This window comes from Alosa pseudoharengus, unplaced genomic scaffold (genome assembly GCF_046254945.1).
Source record: "Alosa pseudoharengus isolate Yale_2024_CS ecotype anadromous, Long Island Sound unplaced genomic scaffold, YU_APseudo_1.1 YU_APseudo_1.1_scf_13, whole genome shotgun sequence".
In the NCBI taxonomy this organism is placed as follows: domain Eukaryota; kingdom Metazoa; phylum Chordata; class Actinopteri; order Clupeiformes; family Clupeidae; genus Alosa; species Alosa pseudoharengus.
In genome coordinates this window covers 32,540,514-32,543,013 of record NW_027468598.1, presented here as the reverse complement: position 1 = coordinate 32,543,013, position 2,500 = coordinate 32,540,514, and the positions used below count along the sequence as shown (strand labels likewise).

The window sequence follows — 2,500 nt, the reverse complement described above, 5'->3', positions numbered from 1 at the left end:
ATGAACCCTGCGCTGGCCCCTGTGTACAGTGAGAGCCTGAGCTAATGTTCGTGTGTGTGTGTGTGTGCGCGTGTGTGCGTGCGTGTGTGTGTGTGTGTGCGTGCGCGTGCGCGTGCGCGTGCACGTGTGTGTGTGTGTTGTAGGTGGACATGAACCCTGCGCTGGCCCCTGTGTACAGTGAGAGCCTTAGCTAATGTTCGTGTGTGTGTGTGTGCGTGCGTGTGTGTGTGTGCGTGCGCGTGTGTGTGTGTGTTGTAGGTGGACATGAACCCTGCGCTGGCCCCTGTGTACAGTGAGAGCCTGAGCTAATGTTCGTGTGTGTGTGTGTGTGTGCGTGCGTGTGTGTGTGTGTGTGCGTGCGCGCGTGTGTGTGTGTGTGTGTGTGTGTGTGTGTGCGTGTGCGTGTGCGTGTGTTGTAGGTGGACATGAACCCTGCGCTGGCCCCTGTGTACAGTGAGAGCCTGAGCTAATGTTCGTGTGTGTGTGTGTGCGTGCGTGTGTGTGTGTGTGTGCGTGTGTGTGTGTGTGTGTTGTAGGTGGACATGAACCCTGCGCTGGCCCCTGTGTACAGTGAGAGCCTGAGCTAATGTTCGTGTGTGTGTGTGTGTGCGTGCGTGTGTGTGTGTGTGTGCGTGTGTGTGTGTGTGTGTTGTAGGTGGACATGAACCCTGCGCTGGCCCCTGTGTACAGTGAGAGCCTGAGGCTGTGTGGCACCTGGCTGGGGGAGACGTGTCTGGAGAGTCCTGCTGTCATCCTGGAGAAGTACCTGGAGAAGGTGTGCTCAGAGCACCGCCGGCACACACACACACGCACACGCACACGCACACGCACATGCACACGCACACACACACTAGCCCAGATCACACACACTCTCTCCAGACTACACACTCTCTCCAGATCAGACGACACACACGTCAACCTTGCTTCAGGTCTTTTGGAGTTGCACCGAGGCAGGTGTTGCAGATGTTGCAGATTGTTGATTCTAATATTGGTGACCTTTTTGGAGACTCTTCTCTTGATGCCAATGGCTTATTTTTTAGAGTAGTTTCTCATTCTTACCTCTTCGATGTCATGATCTATGACAGGTGATAAAATAACAAATATCAGTTCAAAGTTTTAGATCTTTTAATTAGATTATGTTACTGTGTATTATTTATTTTACATCTATGAACAGTCCAGTCTTTACTTGCTTAACTTACTAACTAACTTATTTGGAAGAAGCAAATTCGCTCATCCCCTTGGTAATTTACACATTCCCCGGCACCTGCAGTAAGTTGTTGTATTGTGTCTGTGTGTGTGTGTGTGTGTGTGTGTGTGTGTGTGTGTGTGTGTGTGTGTGTGTGTGTGTGTGTGTGTGTGTAGGCCGTGGAGGTGATTGAGGGCCATGCTGGTGGTTCTGACCCCAGACTGCAGAGCCAGAAGACCCAGGCCTTCCTGTCCCTGGCCCGCTTCTCAGACGCCCAGTACCAGAGCATCGACAACTACATGAAGTCCTCGGAGTTTGAGAACAAGCAGGCACTGCTGGAGAAGGCCAGGGAGGAGGTGGAGCTGATGAGGGAGAGGAAGGTCGGCAACAACAGGTCAGAGCCAACATGGCCGACTGGATTAATCAGAGCCAACATGGCCGACAGGATTAATCAGAGCCAACATGGCCGACAGGATAGGTCAGAGCCAACATGGCCGACAGGATTAATCAGAGCCAACATGGCCGACAGGATAGGTGAGAGCCAACATGGCCGACAGGATAGGTCAGAGCCAACATGGCCGACAGGATAGGTCAGAGCCAACATGGTCGACAGGATAGGTCAGAGCCAACATGGCCGACAGGATAGTTCAGAGCCAAAATGGCAGACGGGTTTAGTCAGAGCCAACATGGCCGACTGGATAGGTCTGTTTTGATATTACTAGATACTGCTGCTGTTTAAATAGATTCATAGAAACCCTAACCCAAGGGTCTTTCATGCTCTGCCATTAGAAACTAAAAGTTCTTTTGTACAATGTTAAAGAACATTGTTTTGTATGTGTACAGCATTATATTGGTCCGTCCACCATTTTGAAGTGTGAGATCCCTCCTGCGTGTCCAGGTACACGGTGAAGGTTCAGAGGGAGCTGGAGCTGGACGTGCGGGCCCTGGACAACCTGCAGAAGGACCGCCGGCGCTTCCTGCTCAACGCCGTGGAGAACTACATCCGCTGCCTGGAGCTGGGCCAGGAGCACGACACCTGGGTGTTCCGCCTGGCTTCCCTCTGGCTGGAGAACGCCGACGCCAGGAGCGTCAACGACGTCATGGGGGTGAGCTGACCAAGCACACGCACCGCCATGTGAAAGATGGAGCGAAAACAATTTTTTTTGTATGTGTTTTTCACGTTTTTACATTTTAGGGTGATAATGATTTGCTGTGTATGAATAATTGTGTTATTACTGAACACAACAATAACACGTTACATTTATATACTGTAGCGCTTTTCTCGACACTCAAAGCGCTTCACATTTAAGGGTG

The 2,500-nt window shown here is 51.4% G+C and overlaps 1 protein-coding gene across 2 annotated transcripts in view; it reads left to right on the top strand.

Moving 5' to 3' along the window:
• Window positions 1–2,500, top strand: part of atm (ATM serine/threonine kinase) — a 61,823-nt gene that overhangs the window by 45,279 nt on the left and 14,044 nt on the right. For both annotated transcript variants that reach the window (XM_076282861.1, XM_076282862.1), the window contains exons 48-50: window positions 656–775; window positions 1,363–1,580; window positions 2,085–2,292. In XM_076282861.1, coding sequence (XP_076138976.1) covers window positions 656–775; window positions 1,363–1,580; window positions 2,085–2,292 — 546 coding nt within the window. The remainder of the gene's footprint in view (window positions 1–655; window positions 776–1,362; window positions 1,581–2,084; window positions 2,293–2,500) is intronic.